This window comes from Xiphophorus hellerii, chromosome 22 (assembly GCF_003331165.1).
Source record: "Xiphophorus hellerii strain 12219 chromosome 22, Xiphophorus_hellerii-4.1, whole genome shotgun sequence".
Taxonomy (NCBI): domain Eukaryota; kingdom Metazoa; phylum Chordata; class Actinopteri; order Cyprinodontiformes; family Poeciliidae; genus Xiphophorus; species Xiphophorus hellerii.
Window position 1 is genome coordinate 15033669 of NC_045693.1, and position 19000 is coordinate 15052668.

The 19000-nt window shown below is 35.8% G+C and overlaps 1 protein-coding gene across 1 annotated transcript in view; it reads right to left on the reverse strand.

Moving 5' to 3' along the window:
* Window positions 1-5066: 5066 nt before the first annotated feature.
* hpse2 (heparanase 2) overlaps window positions 5067-19000 on the reverse strand; it is a 64274-nt gene continuing 50340 nt past the window's right edge. Inside the window, exons 7-12 of the mRNA XM_032553987.1 lie at window positions 17529-17622; window positions 16442-16548; window positions 16211-16325; window positions 12461-12606; window positions 9503-9649; window positions 5067-6526 (exon numbers count right to left, since the gene is read on the reverse strand). Of these exons, the coding sequence (XP_032409878.1) occupies window positions 6364-6526; window positions 9503-9649; window positions 12461-12606; window positions 16211-16325; window positions 16442-16548; window positions 17529-17622 (772 nt within the window). The 3' untranslated portion in view covers window positions 5067-6363. The remainder of the gene's footprint in view (window positions 6527-9502; window positions 9650-12460; window positions 12607-16210; window positions 16326-16441; window positions 16549-17528; window positions 17623-19000) is intronic.

A 19000-nucleotide genomic window follows, 5' to 3' on the forward strand; every position in this document is an offset into this window, starting at 1 on the left:
TAGGTCTTGTTAAAAAGGAGACTTTTTTGTATAAAATTGTTGTAGGGGTTAGTGAACTGAAGTTTGGTTATTCTTTGATGAGTAGTGAGCACAGCTTGTTCAGTAAAGTTTATTTCAAATACTTTGATGGACACAAATTAAAAACCATATTTCTATGTCTGAAAGTCTTTGCGAGGTATCTGTAGATCCATCCAGATTTACGAGTGTTAATTTTTTTCAAACTCTCCTGGAATAGAAGCAAAACACACACAAGGATAACAGTGTACTGGTGGTGCTAGAAATGCCAACAGTTTGGACTTCATATTCCTACTATAAAGAAAGATAAGTGTGGATATCTGAAAAAGAATCATTACCAGAAGAAACTTGCATTCCAGACTTTCACGGTCAAAAAGCTTCAAGTCAGAAGTTGGATTTTTAATGTCTGACAAGAAAAGCTTTTCCAGACATATTCAGTACAATGCTCTTCCCTCCAAAGCATCAAAATCCTGATGATGTAAGAAATTGGTTGCATTTAAGTGAAAAAAAAAACTATTTTAGACTGATTACTTTGAAAAATCAGTGATAACAGCATGACTGAAAATATTTACAAAGATATTTTATACAGTATATCCAAGAAGAACTTGAAGCTGTGCCATCTTCTTCTGTTCCTTTGACCTTTTATGCTAAATAAAAGGACAAAGGAAAGTTATTCTTAATAACAGCTGATGTCTTGTGTGTGTTTTACTTTATAAAATTTCCATAGACATGTACAAGATCTATTCCACATAGGAAACATATACCTGCGCAGTGGGAAAAGTGACATCATTTGTAAATGAAAGAATAGCCGCTTGTCTAGATATCTGAACAAAGATTTTTACAACTTTACAAACTGGTAGATGCTAGCAGTCCATAACCAATTAAAATAATTACCTTAATATGAGTAATCATAGCTTATGCAAACCTTTCTGTACCAGGAGAGTTTGTTTGTCTTGTAATTAAGGTGAATTTTCATAAATTTTGATAAAATTTACATATAAAATATATCATACAGTTAATCTGGAATAATAAAAATGTCCCACATTTTGTTATGCTACAGTCTCTGACTTCTATTAAGTTAATCTCTTTCCTCCAAATTTCACACACAAATTTAGGACAATATGGGAAAACATTTTGAGTGTTTTGCAAATTTATAAGAAAAGAAAATTACATGTACACGAGTATTCACAGGCTTTGCTTAATATTAATCTTAGGTTGATATTCTTGAGATGTTTTTTCAGAGTCCACCGGCGGTCAGTTAAGTTGACTGGACTTGATTTGGACAGGCACACATCTGTCTATATAAGGTCCCACAGTTGACAGAGCAAAATCTCAAACATTTTGAGTTGTGAGGAAAGAAGTTAATGTAAAACAATTTAGGATAAGGCTGTACTGTAGCATAAATTGTGGGAAAAAAAATAAAGCACTGTGAATACTTTCTGGATGCACGTGGTTTGATTATATGTCACGAGGGCCTGCCATAACCCAGCTCTTGAGCCCCTCTTTTCAGTGAACTATTCTTCCAGGAGCCCGATGATCACTGAGGCAGGAACAAGTCATGCGCTGATGAATGAAGTGGAGCACATGACGGACTGAGAGTTTGAAATAATAATGTGGTATGCAGCATCAAGATTTAGATTTAGATTAGTAGGGATCTTGCCCTTTGGTTTTTGTGACGAAAGTTGGGATCTGAGCTCTGAGCCAGTATTCAAGTCTATATGATGAAAGGAGAGGTCTGTCTGCCTAACTGATTTGGAAAATAATGTTAGCATAGCGCAAACAACTTGGTATAACGAACTACATTTGTCAAAAAAAACAATCCCACTCTTCAGAGTCTCTGTTTGTTGTGAGACCTCCCAGCTATTCTATGTGCAAATGTTAAGAGATTGAGGCCAGAAGGGCATACTGATTTATTGTCTGAATTTGTGTTTCTATCTATTTGAAACTGCATTTTTTTTGTTTTCTTTTCTTGCCTGATATCTTTTGAGAATGAGATCCAGCTGATAAACATCTGCAGTTGATGTTTTGTATTTGTTAATTTACAGTAAACAGGGACAAAGCGTAATCTACATTAACCTAAAAAGAGAGAGATGCATTGTACCAGGTTAGAGCTCTTGTCTGCATTTTGCTGACCAGCTGTTGTTAAAAGGTCTGACATTATAATCCTATATAACTATAACAGACTGTTGTCCTGTAAAAAACCCTTCTACATTTAACAACTAAATTTCATTTGAGATTAATCAGAGCCACTTCAAATGGTGAAAGGTGTGCACTGACACCTTTTTAACACAAGTTTAAATCTGAACATGGCCAAATTCCAAGTTATAGGAGAGTTTGCAGTCATTATTTAGTCTTATATGTATCACAAAAGGAAACAGAGTAAAATAAAAAATACAAATAAAAAAAAACCAATCAGCCTGGAGCTGTCTACCACCTAAGACACTTGAAAACTGTAGGCAGGACTTACTAACAGAAATGATTGAAACACCCGGCTGCTTCTCAGAGAAACCTCTGATGGCTTCAACAAATCTGCCTTTTATCATAATATTCTGCACAGTCTGTGCGCTAGGCCTCTGAGTGAAGCAAAGCAGCATAAATATTTATGTTTTATTAACCCTGCTTGGGTCGAAATGGTCCCAAATGCTGGGATTTGGGACATTGCGGGCCAAAGTCTAATCTAGTCCATCAGTTTTCTGGAGATCTGGAGTTCATGACGATCCTATTTAGGCTGACTCCTGTATATACAGAGTAAACATCATGAAATCCTCAATGTTTGCTGACAGAGTGGGGGGGCCTTGCATGCCTCAAAATGGATCCCTGCATATAAACAGTGTTAGCTGGGCCTGAGCAACAGCTACCTCCACTGTGGAGACGTTGTCACGCACAAGTGGCGAGGCACGGCACAGTCTTCCTAAATCAGATCACAGTTAGGTTCAGTGAGTGGAAGCGGTGAATCGTGAGGGGCATCAATAGCTGTACTTAGGCCCCATTGTTCACATCAGCCCAATCAAATTACTTCACTGATTTCTGTTCAGAGATTCAGAATCCAGCAGAAATCTTGTGAATTGCATATAATTATTTAAGTTTTTGTAAAAGAAAAATTGCTATAAAGTAGTAGATATCCCCTAATTACTTATTCACTTAAAGTCTATTTTCTGTAGCTGGGATCTAAAATGAATAAATGTGAATATTCATCCAAATCAGCAGTTATATGTGGCCAACATCATAATGAGTACCACTATGCAGGAATATGGCCAAGTGTTAACAAGCCTGCTTTGACTCTTGCTTGTCAAAAGAGTCAGCTTGTTTAAAGTGAACCACATGTGAAGGAAAGGCTATTTCTGGGGAAACAGAAAGAAAGAAAAAAAAAACAAACTTCCGCTCCTTACATAAAAGCAGGAGCCAATTTCAAGTTTATGAAATCTAAAACAAAATGTAAATAAAGGTACATGCTTTGGATCATGGCCTCTTTGTGCTAACAGCACACAGGCATCAAACATCAGCACAGGAATCACTAGCGTGGAAATTTTTGTACCGCCAGGCTTTCAGAGAAGAAACCGAAGATCCATCAAACGCAAAAGCATCAAGCGAATCCTGGTTATCTGTGCATCAGCCGACTGTAAGCCATGTGTGGTTCAGGTTTAGCTTGAGCCTGTCCTGGCTCCGTGGTTCCCATCAGCAGCCGCCTCACACAGGGACAAGATACCACTACAAAGGCTCGCTCCAGCTGCTCCCACATCTGGGGTCGTAGCATGTAGCACTTTGTAGGAGTGAGTGAGTGAGTGTGTCGAAAACAGCAACTTAAAAACTTTATGAAAGGATGCTGCAAGAAAGTGACAGTTTGTATTTATTATGTCCCTCGGGGAGGGTTTATCTGCTCTCTTGTGCTCCTGTGCTAATATAAATCAAAGACCTTTCTTTTTCTTCATTCCTTTGACTCATGTTTACAGGGAAAGTTCAGCGCAGTCTGATCTTTTCCAATGTTTGATGTACATCTACAGCAGGTGGAATCGACTTGAATGTATGATGAACATAAAACATGCTCTGTGGGTTTTTAAAAGCAATGTAAACTTTTATTTTAAACAAAAAATAATAATAATACAGGCACACTTTCCATATTAAAATAATGCTCTCCAAAAGAAATATAAACATCTCTACATTACGTATAAACACATTCAGAGGCAAATAATATTTATATTTAACATTTCTGAACACTGAACCAGTTCTTGCTCAACTTTTACTGTGTTTTGAACTTATTGTTAAGCTTGGAGGAGTAAATGAGTAAATGGTTTTAGTCTGATAAATACAGACTCAACATTGAAATACGTTGGTGAAAACATTTAAGATAAATTTATGATTAGACCCACTAGCATCTTCTCAGGTCAATATCAATTCTCTCAATGAATATCTCACCAAACATAAACTGTTTCACATTCTGTCACGTATTATCACAAACTTCAGATTACATTATGTTGTAATCATGAGCTACAACATAATGCATGGATTTATTTTTGCGAGTAAATATCTGAAAAGTGTGGTGTGCATATGTGTTCAACTGTATTTACTTGTTTTCTTGTAAATGAATTCCAGTGCAACCAAATGCTTTTAAAATTCAGGTAAGTAGATTCTTCCACTATGTATTTTAATCTCGGTATAGATGCTGTTCAGTAAACAGCATCATAAAGAATAGAGAACACAGGATGATCAGAGACAAACCTGTTTAGTTTTATGAATGGCGGGGTTATAAAACAACACCCACAACTTCTCATACAACTCTGCTAATCTGATTTCTGTGCAAAAGTGGGATGATTATTGGATAACCGAAAGTAAGCAGAAAGTAAGTAGTTAAAGACAAATGCACACGTAAACAAATGCAAGACGGGTACCAATTATTTTTTTCCAAACTCACAATTATCTTTCTGTTTGTTTATAACATAAAAACACAATAAAACACAGCCATACGATCTAGTTTCAATAAATTAGAATATTGAACATTTGCTCATTTCACTAAATCAATTCAAAAACTGATTTTCTTATGTCTATTTATTGTAATTTTTCTGCTTTTAGCTAATGAAAACATGACATTTAAGATTAAAATATCACACCAGACCAATAAAGAAGACATTTAACAGAGATGTGGATCTAATGAAAAGTATGTTTAATGAGCCTCATTAGAAAGGATATTCTAATTTATTAAATACGACTGCACTTTGGCATTTGAGGTTTGTAAGTGACAAATAATGAAAAAGCATATTAATGGTTTTGCATGACAACATTTGCAGTTTTACAAAGAAACTGAATATGAAAACAAAAATAGAACTGGACATTCAATATTAGAAATAGACTTTTTATCATAAATTAATTGCATACTGAATCTAACATATCAAGCTTAAATCTCCTTTATATTTTTTATGTACAATACATACTCTAAAAATATATGACTGTATATCTGTACAAAGATATATTCCATACAAAAGTGACCTAGCAGCATTAAAATAGTAAGGCTTATCGGATATAACATTAAATGAAAAGGCTTATAAACTGTACCTGAAAAACTGGGATTTAAGATGTTTTTAAGTAAATCCAGTTTCATGTGTATTTTATATTGTTCTTAAGATTTTCCTCAAAATACTGGAACAACTTCATTGACATCGAATGTATCTTATCCAGATAAAAGAAAACGTGGAAACAAAGACGACAAAATAATCAAAGTGTTAATACCCCACACTTTCAATGTAAGCCTCTTCAAAACAAAGGGAAAAAATGCTTTTAGTAGACACATCAGTAGCTTTATCAAATTCATTTAAAAAGCTTATAAATGCACAAAAGTTAGCTAAGCCACAGTTTTCTCTGTGAGAAATATTGTATTTGTGATTTTCTTCTTTCAGCAACTAAAAGTCTGGGAGAGAAGGACAATTAAAGACAAGAAAATATCAGCCCAAACAATGTTTATAATTTTGCCATTTTGTGCCCCACAAAATGAAAATGTCACAGTCCAAAAACAATAACTTACCACATAAAGTTGTGCACCTTTTGAAGAACTATTGACGAAAAGACAAAGTGTTCAGCAGTGAAGTCCTTCATATGCATCATAGTGAGAAAGACTTTGTTGGAACAGAGGAGAGAATGTGAGGTTTATTTGAAACTGGGAAGAGCGGTTTAAATATTCCCACAAAAATAATAATCTCATTCTTAGTCGGCTGTTTTTCAGCAAGGGTTTTTCCAAATGTCTGCTCTGTTCAGCTGTCCTTGAATAGGACAATGCCGTCTCCTCTGGTGATTTGGTTTTTAAGCTTTGCATCCAGAAAACTCATATAGTGTTCTGTGTTTCGGAAGGAAGAACTATTGTTATCTCCGACAGGCGTATGCGTTAATGTTTTTGATGACATAAAACCCTATTGTCATTGGAGGCATAGCTATTGTCCGTCCAGCCCGTAGAATTTTAGGCTTCAGCTCTGGGAATGTCTCATCGTTCCCCATGAGGAGCTTCTCCCCATTCAGCTGTACATGTCTGTAAAAAGAAAACAAAAATAGTAAGACCCACAGAGTCCTTATTTATTTCAAGAAGAAGACTGTTCTACACCCTTTAAAAATGAACATAGTCACAGGAAACACTGATAGCCAGTACTGGAATATTACAATACTAGAATTTTAAATAGGTTTCACTGGGGCATCTCAGTATATTAAAATACAAACAAATATTTCATTTATCACTATATTTTAATTTAGAAAGTGAAACTCATTACACACAGTTATATATTTCAGGATTTTATTCTACTTCATTTTACAGCTAATCAAAACCCAAAATTCAGCTTTCCAGAAAATTTCAATATCGCATCAGACATTAAGGCCATGATCAGCACTATAAACGATCCCAGTGTCACACCTTACAGCAGGGGTCTCAAACTCCAGTCCTCGAGGGCCGCAGACCTACACTTTTTAGATGTGCCACAGGTACAAAACGCTGGAATGAAATGGCTTAATTACCTCCTCCTTGTGTGGATCAGTTCTCCTAGCCTTGCTAATGACCTAATTATTCTAATCAGGTGTGGTGCAGCAGAGGCACATCTAAAAGTTGCAGGACTGCGGCCCTCGAGGACTGGAGTTTGAGACCCCTGCCTTACAGTGTAATACTGGGTACACTTAAGGGAATCAATAAAAATCAAATGGACTTTTGTTTTTCAACCTTTGCTATTTGACAAAATAACATTTGCTTTTTTCCTGTTGAAGAGTTCAGCCTTTAAAAATAAGGATTACTTGTACAGGACACTACTGTAGCTGTTAAATGAGTGATCTTCATTGTTTGGTATGTAGTGTGAGTGTTTCTGTCTAGCCATCTGAGGGCCATCAGGGATGGTTTTGTAAGTCTTTCCCAGCTGCCTTCTGACACATAATACCACAAAATGTAAAATGTATGTGAAAGGCTAAAGAGGAAGATAAATTGCATCAACCTTTGGTGGAAACGCTGATTCCAAAAGTTAAACACTTGGGGGCGCTGGTGTTACAATTTTGTAGAATAGAAGCGCAGATAAAACCTAAAAGTTTCAATAGCAGATCATTTTTTTAACTACTTGGCATAAATAGTTTAAAAAATAATTAATAGTGGATTATAAATCAGCACCAAAATAAACATTTAATTTTAGAAAAAAAAACCACTATAAATGAGATTAAATGTATTTTTCTATCTTGTCCTATAAAAATGACTTTTGGTAAACATTTTAAGCACTTTAGACTATGAGTACTCTCTGTAATGTCAGGATAAAAACTTTATTTAAACTTAAAAGCGTACTAAGTCTCACTTGAATGGAAATATGTTTATTTGCCAGAACATTTTCATGATATTTGTTATGCATACTTGTAAAATAGAGAACATAGCATTCAATAAATGAAGGTTAAATCATTTATTGAATTCCAACAATCCAACAGCAATCAGGTAAGGCTTTGTGTTTATTTATAATGTATCTTTATCTATAGAACATTAACTACATCATTTAGGATTAGCTTTATTTGCAGTTTTTTTTGAAGCAGTATTCCTTTAGTTCACAGCATCGTTAGTTTTAAAAAATCAAAGCTTTTCTTAAATGTGCTTTTTTTTTTTTTAAAGGCTGCACTCTTCAACATAAAAAAAGCAAGCGTTATTCTGCCAAATAGCAAAGGTTGAAAAACAAAAGTCCATTTGATTTTTATTGATTTTTATTGATTTCCCTAAATGCATCCAGTACTGACGTTGTAAAGTTTATAATGCAATAGAAATAAAAACTGGCGGTCTGGAGGTAATTTTTTACAAGAACCAACCAAATTAAATTAAATTTCAAATGAAAATTATGCCCTCCAATGAGAATTTACAAGTCAAACTGACCTGCTCAAAGTTGCCCCTCGACATGCATTAGTCTAAACTCTTTAAAAAGTCCCACAAAGGCAAATTTATAGACATCTGGTGCTGTTGAATTGATCATTAAATTCTCATGCAGTGCCTGTGGTAAAAGACAGCACTTTAAGGACAGATAATGGGACATCATTAGCTGCCTCGCCTTTTAATTGCCTTACGATGCTGTTCAAACACTAAAAACATCCTTCATCATTACGCTGTTCTCCAGGTTTATGCTTCAGCCTCCATTAAGGCCATATGCAGGTATCGTATGCTTCAAAGACAATCTCACACATCCACAGTTGTGAGTCATTAGGCTGTTATCCCAGGATTTTGGGCTTAAGTCAAAGTCCAAAAACAACAGACCAGGTGACTTAGGGTAGAGAGCATGAGACAAAAACTATAATGATTTTATTTCAAGAAACATTTTGAGGAAATTAGAATTATGTGGGGTTATTACACTGACTGAAAATAAATCACAGATAAAAAAATGACCAAATCAGCACTGCGAGGTTAAACAGACAGCAGTTAAATGAAAAATGTATTATTGTATTTAAGTTGGAAATCGAGAAGGAAAATAGATAAAAAACACACTGGAATAACTGAACTGGATTATGCCAGGATTGAAAAGGATTGCCTCGGTATATTTGAACTGAACGTTCTCCGTACGTATCCTGAGATTACTTTTGTTGTCAGTTGGTGCTGCATAAATAATTTGAACTGAACTTTATTTAACCTTGTGAATTGATATGTACTGGGAACATTTCCGTGTAATACCATTAAAGCCCCAACAGAAGACAATTGATAGAGAGCAGAAGGAAAAAACAGGGAATCTAGATGTGTATTTACATGTTTTGTGGTGCGCTATTCATCCAGCATGCTGGCTCAGCACAACCTATGGTCTTAAAACTAAATTAATTTAATGCAGCTTTGTAAAGGGTCTGTGTTTAGCACCTTATAAAAACTGCTTATAAAATTCCAATATTCCTGACTCTTCAGCTCTGTGCCCTTTAGACCACTGCACAAAATAATTACCTTTTATGATCGTAACCTGAAATCACATCATTAGGGGTAAATAATTAGCTGTTTTTAAATAAATAGAAACAAAGAAATTTCAACCTGGCTCTGAGTCCACCCTCGCCGTAGGGTTGGAGTAGGTACTGATGGACAGTCCTGTTCCGTAACGTCCCTGCTAGCTTGATTTTCTTCCTCGACCGATGTAGATTGATGATGTAGATTGTAATGGAGCCTCTCATGTAGTTAGGACTGATCCCACAAAAGATAAAGCACAACATTACTTTGATTTTGCGCTGAAATGCCTCTTGGCAAGAAAATAAAACATACTCCTCTTCACATCTGCTACTGAGGATTTTCTATATTACAATGCCGTTATGAATTAGGCTTTGGGTTAATAATGATAAATACAAAGGGAGGAAAGTCTTTGATACTTCTATCACAAAATTATAGATTAAAAGCACAACTCATTGATCTCATCTGGATCAAAAAACCTTCAGAAAATACAGAAAGAAAGGTAAAGTATGTTTAACAGATGAAGAGGAAACCAGATATTTACATACGCCATATAAAAGGACACATTACCTTGTTTTCTCACTGACATCAAATCAAACTAAACCTTTTCTGTTTTTGGTCAGTTAGTAAAATATGTCTGTGATCTAACTGTCAACTTGCTTTATTACTTTTCATACATTTTTAGTATATTTCCACAAATCATAAGTGTTTGTGGCGAATTTGGCACATTTCCCCTGACAGGTCTTGCTCATACACAACTTTTCTGCTCTGCCCACAAGTTTTCCAGGGGACTGAGATCAGGTCTTTGTGATGGCCACTCCAAAGCATTCACTTCGTTGTTTGTAAAAATTTGGTAACTAATTTGACTGCACACTATGGATTATCTGTCATTTGACAGAAAAATTTGTGCTCATGATTGAATTTCAAGGCTGATGACACAATGTTGTCATCCTCATACTTCAGTGATGATAATAATGGATATTATTGTTTACAAACTGTAATCTGAGTTTGAGTTGTTGATCAAAAATATGTTTTGCTTCCATTCCACTCCAAAGCTGCGAATCAACCTACCAGAAGCTACAAAGCCATAACATCATCAACAGGGATTTCACAAATAGTTAAAACACATAGTTGAGTTAATATATGTAAACTTCTGACTTTCAAGAAAGTATTGAAAAAAATCTCTAAAATATGATCTCTGTCATAATAAAGGCCTTAAACAAACAAAAGTAATTTTCTATCTGATCTAAAGATGAAAGAAAAGGATAAATTGTCCTAATTTTGTGTCAAGTTACAAAAAAAAAAATAGTTATGTCTTGTGACACGGTGTAAGTGAATATCTGGTATCCGCTCTACATTTTGCATTCACTTCATTTATTTTGACATCTTTAACATTTCAGTACAATAATGTATAATCAGTTTGTACAGTATCTAATATTAAAACCTGCTTTTGTCTGGCTCTGGGTCAAATGGAGGCTGCTCTAACAAAAAGGACAACAATTCTTGAGTTACACAGACAACACTGTTTAAGTCCTGCTCTAGGGACACAATTTGATAGGAATATTAGCTAAAGGTTAATAACTAAGCGAGACAGATAAAACAAACATGATAAAATCTTATAAGGGCCCAGATATGACAAAGACAACACAGCTGTAGTGAATACCACATGTCAGCCGTGGCGTTCAGGGTCAAGGCTAAATAGTCTGGTGGTTACAACCCTTCCCTAAAAGAAAAAAAAAATATCTCATATCCTTACAGCAGACTTGTTTTTGGCTTAATGTTTATCTTTCTTTTGGGCACAGCGCGAACCATTTATTTCATCACCCTGCAAGACAGCAAGTATTCAATATATTTACCAGAAGACAGAAAAAAAGACTGCACTGGAGCTGGGAACTCTGGGAACTCAGCGTGTCTGGCTCTGGGTTAAGCTCTTAAAGTCTCGTTTCTAAGAAACATGGAGCAGGGCAGCGAGTGGCAGACTCAACGGTTAGATGGAGAAATTGATAATGATCTCTTAGGCCCAAGCGATGAGGAACCAAACCAGAAACATAAACTCATTTTCTGTTTGATGTCTGTGTGTCAGTAGAAAGACGAAAAAAATAAAATAAAATATGCCACACAAACCACTAAAGGGAGGTAAAAGGGCAGAAGAAGTCAAACATTTATGCTGAAGAAACTTTTCAATCCACTCACTGGCTGGGCACATTTACAGTACAGCCAAACCACCAAGACAACAAGGGTTTCTCCACACACTGACTGTGTACAACCACAAAGTGGCAGAAATATTGGAAGATAAAGTGGTTTTGAATGTGAAAGGGAGAGTTTTCAGTCCTAAATGTTTGGCCACGAGTAACGAGTCTTTAACTTGTGCATATAACATCATTCCACTCCCAAACTAATTGAAAACTGTCAAAACCTCCTGCACTTGTAATCATCCTTCTATCTGAGTAATAGTTACCTATTTCTACCTGAGATGTTCCAAACTCTAAGTGAACTATGTCTAGAGTAAGGCCGTAGAGTAAGTCTAGCCTGGTGCTGACAGCCTCTGGCCTGGGTTAGACGATAACCTTGAACAGGCCATGGCCACTCTTCATCTCCTCCCAGCACAGACGGCCTTATTGTCCCTCCCCCCAACCCCCTCAAATATCCCCCTCCAGCCAATCCGAGACGGGATGAAGGCTTAACACACCTTTCAGCGGCTCTTTGACGACAGGGAGACAGAACCCACACACCTGATAAGTGATACCCGTTAAGTTTTATAGGCTCTGAGCTGTGAAAGAGCGGGTGTCCACGGACTGCTTATTTATGGGACGCCAAATGGGTGAAAAGGAGATTTTGTTCTTCCCCACCAGACAATAAGCCTCGGGTATTTGCACAGTGACATTGGGGGTTGTTTTAACTGCAAAAGTCTGCATTGTTCTAAAGCATCAAGGACATTCCCAACGTGTTGTTGTATTTTTGCAAAAGATTACAGTCTTAGAATTAAAACAAAATAAAAAATTTTAAAAAAGCTGTCAGGCCGTGATGCAAATGAATTCTGGTACATACTTGTAGTAGCTCGTACAGTGGGCATAGATACGTAGCTTGTCCCGAATGACTCGCCCTGGTTGGGGCTTCCTCTGGAGTCCAGCTACCTGGACAGCTAAAACCCTCGGACCAACCAGACGCTTGAAGACCAGCGAAAACCAGTAGTCCTGTAGGAGCCAGGCCAGTAAGACACAAAGAGAAGCACATAATTAACTTTATTTTGCAAAAATTATTTTAGAAACGCAAGTATGCGTCCACCAACAACCATCCAGCACTTTTAAAAACATAAAGCTGTCTTACTAGAATCTTTTATTTGAGTTAACTAGAAACTGGTTCAAGTTTTAGACTGAAACCTCATTTCCATTGTAAAGCTTATCTGCTTTTTTTTTTTTTTTTACTTTTAGAACATGTTATGGGTCTTCAGAGTTTCTTGCATGCATATGTTGCATCAGATCACAGTAAGTTCTGTTTCTTTATTTTAATAGAGATGCACAGAGAAACCAGTTGGTGACTAGAATCAAACAACTTTCAGCTTGACTCACCTCTAGTTGTCAGAAATGTATAAATTTAATACTTTTCCAATCATTGAAAAGTGCCTAACTAAGCACAGCGATGAAAAAAGCTTGATTAAGGTAATTAATCTTCTCTAAATGATAAATGCTGATTTTCTAATACCAGATGAGCTGACCACGCTAATTGGGCTAATCACAAGTATAAAACACTAACTCTAGTTTAAAGCATCAGCTCTGTAATTATTTTAGTTTATTTTAAAACTAAATATAACAATATAAATATTTTCTAATTATATTATTATTTAAAATAATTAGAGACCAATCACTAATTACTGGTCTGAATTCAAACAAAGAACGTTTGAATTCAGCTCTTTAATTGTAGTTCTTAAAAGAAAATTAAAATCAGATCAATGAGTATCAGCCAGTCAAAGCTTTACCAAATCTGAAGAACTCTGATTGACAGATCTTTATACTGTGATTTTATGTACAAATGAGCTGCTACTTCTGAACTCTGTCATGAGAAATAAAAATGTTGCCTTAACTTTCTGGTAACCCAGGCAGGTTACCAGGAAATTCTGGTGATAGTATAGAAAGGTTTGGTTTTGAAAAGTGACAACGAATACTTCAGTTGAAAAGCATCTACATGTGAAAACATGAGTCAACATGAAAAATAAAGTCCGAACAACAGATATGCCTTAAATACCACATTTTTACAAACTATTGTGGTGCATCATAAATTGCTGTTTCGCGTTTCCTTAATAAGAAGTTCACCATACTGCGTCTCATTCTACAGACTACACAGACTCAACACCTCTTCAAGAGATTCAGAACAACATGTGCTCCTCAGGAAGTTCCCATGCAATCCTCCATATGGCAACATTTAAGGGCTTCTTTTTTCCACGCAGACTTTAACTTAATTTGCTGCCAAGGCATCGAAGAAGCAGAGCACAGTATAGAGCGGGATATTGTTGACAGTGGCCAGAGGGACTGATAGATGAATACTGGGTCAGAGCTACGATCTATCGTAATTACATCATGTGTAATGGAGACTTTCTGCTTTCGTTTTATTTTCAAAATTTATGAACAAAAAAACCCAAAACAAAACAAAAAAAAAACAGCTGCAGATTGAATAATTTTATTACACAGCTGCTCTTAATTGTCAGACAAAACAGTAATAGATTTAACATGATTAAGATATTGTAGTGAGAAATATTTTCCATGGTGCTGAATCTTTATTTTGCCTGTTTGGCTGTTTTCTTGTCAAACTGCCTGCCGTCTCCCAGTCTTCCCCAGACTCTCCCATCGTAGATAGACAGAAAGACAAACATTAAGCGCAGGAGCAGCCAGGACGAAGCAATCCAGTCAAAACACAATTTTAAAAAAGCTGAGAGAAAGCAATGTGGGCACAGCCAAAGCTGCAACAAAAGCTCTACACAAGAAAAGCCTTACTGCAGATACCAACGTAACATTAGCTGAAGGCGTGAACATGACGTCGATCATTAAGTAAAAGTTGTTGCACTTTGTATCGCTAATCTTGGTGATGTGGGAGAAAGTCTATCTTAATTTAATAACTGAAAGAAAAATAGACTATTTCATGGGCATTTACTATCAGACTTTATAATGTTTTAGATTCTCCCTTCATTAAATAATACCGTCATTCTAAAATAGATTTTTTTTAAAAATTGGATTCACAATCATTTCAGACATTTTTTTTTTTACCCCTCCAGGGGGTCTTTTGTGGGCTCTAGTGTCCCTTGTATGACAGTGGGCTGACAGGAAACGGGGGAAGACATGCGGCAAATGTCGTCGGGTCCGGGAGTCGAACCCGCGACGGCCGCGTCGAGGACTCAAGGCCTCCAAATACGCCACCACGGCACGCCCCATTTCAGACATTTTAAATTAAAATTAGATAGGCATACTTTTATAAAGGCCAACTATATTCCTTCACCTCCTTGCTTTTGAATGTAAAGTAAATATTGTTTCCTCTTTTCATACAGGAGAAATATGTTCTCCAATACAGCAGATGTCTGCTTCTTAAGGAATATATCTTAGATCATCATCACTCTGCAAAAAGACCTTACCACCCACCTCTGGTGACAGATAGTCAGGTCACAAGGAGGAAAAACAACAAAGAAAACAGAAAAAGGGAGTATGATTGAGACAGAAGGATGTGAACAAGAAAAGAGGAAGAGAGAGAGAGAGTGGGGAGGAAAGTGTGGAAAAAAGATGAAGGTGTTCAGTCCTTTAATGGGCTGGGGGCTCTGAGTAGAATCTACCAATGCTGGAGTCATCCTATAGGGGAAGGGGCCAAGTCATAAATTTTCCCCACAGAGGACAGGTTGGCCCTGCAGTGAATTCTCTCAGCAGGTAGGCTTGCACAGCCATCAGACATCCAGCAATGTTAAAAGCATTGTGGTCCTAGCGGGAGCTCAACATTCCCAGAAAAATAATGGAAACAAGAAGCAAAGCAAAATGAGGCCATCTTGATTGATTGATACATCTTAGTTAGAGGAAAGTAAGCAGACTCCTGTTTGAGCTATCAAGCATAAGTCAAATTTAACAGATACCAAAATACCATCTGCAATTTTAAAGGAATTTTTGGTATTTCCAATAAAGATTTTAAGGACTAAAGCAAAAAAACAGTTGACAAAGACTGCCAATCCATCAGATTTTTTAATCATTGTTTAAGCTAAGATTTAAAGACAATATTATATTTTGTATAGCTTGCAAATAAATATAGATTAGTTTTATCCTAAGATGTAAAAATGACTCATTTTAAAGTGCTGTCCCCAAAAATCAAAGATGCCTGCCGTAGACATTTAGTATATTTTTCTTTCTGCATGGCCGAACCATAGTAAAACTTGCCTCAGCTCTGCACAGTGTTGCAGGCTATTTGACTAACCCCCTGCATATCAGAGTCTCATGTTCCAGATCTCTCAGTAGCCGCCTGTCCCACACAGAGAGGCACACAGTTACGATGAAGGTAGAGGGGAGTGCTGACACTGTCCTGAGCTCCTGATAAAGGGCTTAGGTTACATGGCATTTTGCCCCCGCGTCTGACCACTCATCACCACTAAACGCCTTTCATCTCAGCTAATAGCTCCCACGGGAAAGAGCCAGAGGTGCTATCGAAGTACTGGGCTTTGCCCAGAAACATTTCAGAGCCTACTGGGATCAGCTTGGTCAGCTCCTGTTGTTGTGATGAAAGGGCAAACAGTGTGCATTATGTTTAATCCTTGTGTAGCTGAAACAAACTTACAGGTAAAGGGTTAAAGTTCTGATCCACAAGATGTGTGTATCCATAGTCAAAGAACGAGTGCCGCAAAACCACATCAATGCCCTGCACAGCGGCCACACCCAGCGAGTTCATCCACCTGGAATGGGCAGAAATTACATGAATATTAGGAAGTGAGTTGGAAAATAAAATACACTAAATGAAAATAAAATAAAATATAAATATTAATAATTTTTTTTGTATTATGCCACTTACAGAAAGCTTGCAGCATACGTCTCAGAGAGATTGTTGATGCCACCGGCCCACGCTGGTCCAAGTCCACCCAGCCACACCTTCTTCCCTGGAGTGTGTGTGTTAACAACCTGTAAAGAGCCGACAAAATGCAGGTGAACACAACAAAGGATTTTTAATGGAGGTCTTGCTGCGAAATCGCAAAGCATCGATAGTTATCTGAAAAAAAGTTAACCATGTTCTGAGTAAAAGAACAAGTTAAAGTTAAGTAAGAGAGACTTGTAAAAACGAATCACCAGTGTAATAAATCCAAGTAACTTTTACTTTAATGCACGTTAATAAAACTTTATACACATTCACCAGGGTTGTATATGTGAAACATTTTGACTAAATAATATTTGCAATGTAGAATGCTTGCATGAAATGAAGCACAAAAAATGACTTGTATGTATACTCGTTCTCAATCTGTCTTTATATGATGAAGATTGGCAAAAAGGGAAGGCAAATGGCTTACACCAGGAGCTTCCCAGTATAATCACTGTAAAGATTATTCTATTCTATTCTATTCTATTCTATTCTATTCTATTCTATTCTATTCTATTCTATTCTATTAAGCCAAGGAACATAATTTATCCTTCCAGCTCTTAGATTCTGAAATGTGGTCCAGGTTGAGATCCATATTGGAAAACCTGTCTCTGTTATGAATGTTGGTGCTGGGAATGGTTGCTTCATTTCCCTCAGGCTCTGAGCTGTTTTTCTTTAGTAAATCAGCACATTTGGCGCAGAGGCTCATGTTGACCGTAGCTTTTCCAAAGGGATAGAAGAGGTGTTTTATAAATAAATTGAATTATCTTTTCATATCTTCTCCTCGACGTGGTCTGCAAATCTAACTTACAGAAATTAAAAGTTGACTAAAGAAAATATTCATGAATATTTGAAAGATACAAGAAATAAATGTTGTATAAAATGCAATAAAAGATAAATAAAATAAAATAAAGATGTATAAGCTTGGGTTTCGTAAAATGAAGTCTGTCATAGAATTTTACACTACATATACAGAGAAAATGTAATCCACAATAATTCTTTAGGTTTTTAAAGGAAACATCAGTACCTTGGTGACTTTAGCAATCTGTTCTGTCAGTGTGTCCAAAAGACGAGTCTTTAGGAAGTCCTCTGCTTTTTTTACTCTGCCATCCATGTAATAACTAGACAAGAAACAGAAAAAACATGATCAAAGAAACACACTTAGAAATTAATGAATCTACTACAGGATTATTTTACTACCCTAAAAACTATTAAACTATTAAATAAAATCTATCATTGATTATTTAAAATGGTTCTTGTATCAATCCTCTTCATTTCCACAATTATCATACCAAATTTAGTTAAATAATTTAATATTATGTAAAGAATAATTATCGCATTTTCAGCTTTTTGATTATAAACATTTATTCAGGAAAATTCAAGTCATCTTTTCAAAAATCTTTATAATATAATTAACAACAAGAAGGACAAATTACTTGGTATTGTGATTTAGCAGAGCTGGCCCAAGGTTGCCTCAGGCCCTGTGCAGAATTTAATGTAGGGATCCACTTGCTGAAATGTGCTATCCAAATAAACTTGATTGATTGATTATTTAATAAGTAGCAACAAATAATGACTGTTAGCTTAATTTTCACAATGAATATTTTTTGTGTCAACACATTCATACAATATATACATTTACAGTGTATTACATAAGTGTCACAATCAATAAATAACAGATGGACAGACATATACATAAATATGTATTTGTTAATTTAAATACAATTAAGATAAATGCAATTAGTTATACATTTTCCACCAACAGACAATAAATAAATAAATAAATAAATAAATAAATAAATAAATAAATAAATAAATAAATAAATAAATAAATACATACCTTAGGATGAATAGGATGTTAACAACAATAACAACTGACTGGTTAACTGGCACTTAAAATCAACCATGACATTAGTCATTTTTGCCCTACCCACTGAAATTAGCTGGGAGAAACTCCAGTTTATAAAATAACTATTTTTATTCCTGGACACATTTAATTATCCTTTCATTTTTAATTGTTTTCCCTATGTTTATTTGTAATGTGAATGACATACTGATGGATTTAAGAAAATATTTTATGATTTAATTATATTTTAAATTACCACTTTTGCTCCTAAGACGTATAGTGTCCATTATTGAGTATGGACAACACTGCTAAAGTCGGGCGAGTGGTGTATAATCAAATTCATCACAACTGCATACATTATTTTGTAATAATAATCCACAGAAACCATTGAAACATCAATAAAATGCTGAAATAACTAAATCATATCTTAATAGACAGAATAACATATTTAATCTTTTCAATAATAATTGGTGAATTGAGTTTAGAAAATGTATTTTCTAATATTATTTAAATTAACATATACATATACAAAAACATATATCTTATTGATTTGTGTATTGAATTGTGGCATAATCCCTTCATCCCTCGCCCTTCATAATCAGTCAACCCGTCCACAATTTTAAGCGTATTGCAGGTCCCCCAACACAGCAGGG